Source organism: Galeopterus variegatus, unplaced genomic scaffold (genome assembly GCF_000696425.1).
Source record: "Galeopterus variegatus unplaced genomic scaffold, G_variegatus-3.0.2 Scaffold7611, whole genome shotgun sequence".
Lineage (NCBI taxonomy): Eukaryota > Metazoa > Chordata > Mammalia > Dermoptera > Cynocephalidae > Galeopterus > Galeopterus variegatus.
The window spans coordinates 52,030-54,698 of record NW_007733722.1 but is presented as its reverse complement, the minus strand read 5'-3'; the positions used below and the strand labels follow the sequence as shown (position 1 = coordinate 54,698).

General features: G+C 55.6%; 1 protein-coding gene across 1 annotated transcript in view; it reads left to right on the top strand.

The window, feature by feature from the left end:
• Positions 1 to 2,669, top strand: part of DEAF1 (DEAF1 transcription factor) — a 40,943-nt gene that overhangs the window by 12,601 nt on the left and 25,673 nt on the right. Inside the window, exon 7 of the mRNA XM_008592126.1 lies at positions 1,631 to 1,757. Coding sequence (XP_008590348.1) covers positions 1,631 to 1,757 — 127 coding nt within the window. The remainder of the gene's footprint in view (positions 1 to 1,630; positions 1,758 to 2,669) is intronic.

Sequence of the window (2,669 nt, the reverse complement as noted above, 5' to 3'; positions counted from 1 at the left end):
CACTATAGCAGTGCGCCACCGGGCCGGCCCAGAAGTAGAGAAATTTTCATGTCAGGGCATTGTCGAAAACAGTGTGGCCCAACAGCTGGCTGTACCAACTGAGGCAACAGCTGTACAGCAAGGCCAAGGAGTCAAGGAAGGAGATGGCCGCAGCCATGAGCCCTGCTGGGACCGAGGCTGTGCACCACAGGGGAAGGGGACCTCAGTAAAGTCACGCAGCCGAGCCCCAGAGAGGGGATCAGTGCTCACTCGCTGCAATACCGTGTCACCTGGACTGTTTGGTTGTCAGCAAATATTGTAAGACATGCCACGAAACAGGAAGGTGTGAACCATGCACAAGAAAAAAGCAGACAACAGAGTCTGCTTTTGAGAGGGCCCAGATACTGGGTTTAATAGAAAAAGGCTTCAAAGTGGCTGGCATGAAAATGTTCGGAGAACTGAAGAATTCGTGGAGGGTTGGGCCTGGGTGCTGTGGCGTCCACAGCAGGTTGGCCATGACCAACCTTGGGTTTCCTTATGCCTTCTCCAATCCCACCACTTCACTTGACCTGCCTTAAAAAACTAAATGAAAAGGGCCGGCCCGGTGGCGCACTTGGTAGAGTGCGGCACTTGGGAGCGCGGCGGCGCTCCCACTGAGGGTTCGGATCCCATATAGAGACCGGTCAGCTCACTGGTTGAGCATGGTGCGGACGCAACACCGAAGGTTGCGATCCCGTTGCTGGTCGCAGTATGGGTGCGACACTGAGGGTTGCAATCCCATTACCGGTCACAAAAAGGACAAAAAGAAAAAAAAAAAAAACTAAATGAAAAGAATTGACGGAAGGTGTGGCAACAGACTCTCCTGAAGTGAAAATACCATTAGAGAGAGAAGTGACGGGCTGGCCAGTCAGCTCAGCAGGTCAGGGTGTGGTGCTGACAACACCTACGGCAGGGGTTTGGATCTCCTACAGGCCAGCGGCCAAAAAAGGGAACAAAAACAAAAATGATAGAAGTTATAAAACAGAATTAAGTGGAATTCTAGGATTGAAAAGTAGAATGAGAAACCCATGAGCGGCTCAACAGATGTGAACTGGTGGAAGAACCGATCTGAGCCTGTGTCGGGTGCCCAAGTGTGGTGCTGGCTGCGAGGGTGGGGGTGGGCCGCCGTGCCCATGGCGAGCGCTGTGCAGCGGGAGGGGTGGGTCCCCGGCGGCCCTCCCAGCCTGGGGCTTTTTCCACAGGGGTCTCATGATTCCTGCAGCCCTCTCTGTGGTTGCTGGTCGGTTCAGGTTTTCTGTCTCACCAGCTGTGCGCAGTGCCTGCCCCGTCTGCCAGGTCGTTCCCCTCTCGCTCGAGGCTGAGCCTCTTTCGTTCCTGTCTCTGGTCCCTATCCGTTTTCTGTCTAGCAATCCCTGAAGCTCTGCTGCATTGGTGGTGCTCGTCTTGTTCTGTGGTACTGTTATTCTTGCGCTCTCTGAAAGTGTCCTTCCTGTCGTTGTAAGGAATTGGGGCCTAAGGAGGGTGGGACTTCTGAGCGAGCTTCCCATTGGATGCAGTCTCACCGTGTGACTTGTACAGGCAGAAGAAAGCTCTGTCATTTAATGAGTAGAAAGCACGTGGCCCTCTGTCCGACCTTGCCTTTCTCCCCCAGAGTGGTCCAGTCAGGCTCTTCGTGCCTTACAAAAGGCGCAAGAAGGAGAACGAAGTGCCCACAGCCCCCGTGAAGAAGGACCCCTCGAAGAACATCACGCTGCTTCCAGCAACAGCTGCTGCCACCTGTGAGTGTTGGTAAAAGGCTTCATGCTGCGAGGGATCCCCACTGGTCACGCTGGACTGTGGTTTTTGTTTCTCAAGTGCACATGGTAGGGCCGGGAGGGTGCGATGCCCACCTGCACCTTCCTCTCCTGACCGGGCTCCCGGGCGGGGAGGGGCCCTGTGCTCAGCTCTGTCTTCCGTCCCCCGAGACTGGGGCATGCTGGTGCCGAGCACCTGCCGGGTGGCGGCACCCACTCAGTGACATCTCCTTAGCAAGTGCTCAGTAAGTGCTTCTGATGGGGGGCAGGGGCTGCTGAAGCCCTTGTAGCCGGGGATACAGCCGGTATTTACTGGTTGGCCCAGCCTCCCCGGCTTCTTCAGAGAGGTCGTTGGTATTCGCACCTTCCTAATTAAGATTCCTTTCATTTTTAGTTTTAGCAGCTTTCAGAGAACTCTCCTGTTATGTGTAAAACTGGCACTGTTGTCTGGGAAGGGGGGATTTAGGGAGTGGAGAAAAAGACCTGGCTTTTTTTCAAACCACAAAATGGATGGAAAAGATGCAGGGGTGGGGAGAGGCAGTGACAGGAGGCCACGGTGTAGCGGTGGCCTTTGTCAGGCAACACACTTCGGAATGTTATGCATCTGTGGAACGTGCCTCTCGAGAGCACCTGTGGCTTGCTCACCCGAGTCCGTGGGTGGACAGTGGGGGCGCCTCTGGTGGAGGCAGCATCTCATGGCCAGTCGCCAGGCAGGCGGGAGCAGCAGAAATGCTGTGGGCGGGCCGAGCCCGTGGCACACTCCGGAGAGTATGGCTCTGGGAGCGCAGCAGCGCTCCCGCTGCGGGTTCGGATCCTATATAGGGATGACCGGTGCGCTCACAGCACTCACTGGCTGAGCGCGTTGTGGCCGGTCTCAAAAAGGACAAAAAAAAAAAA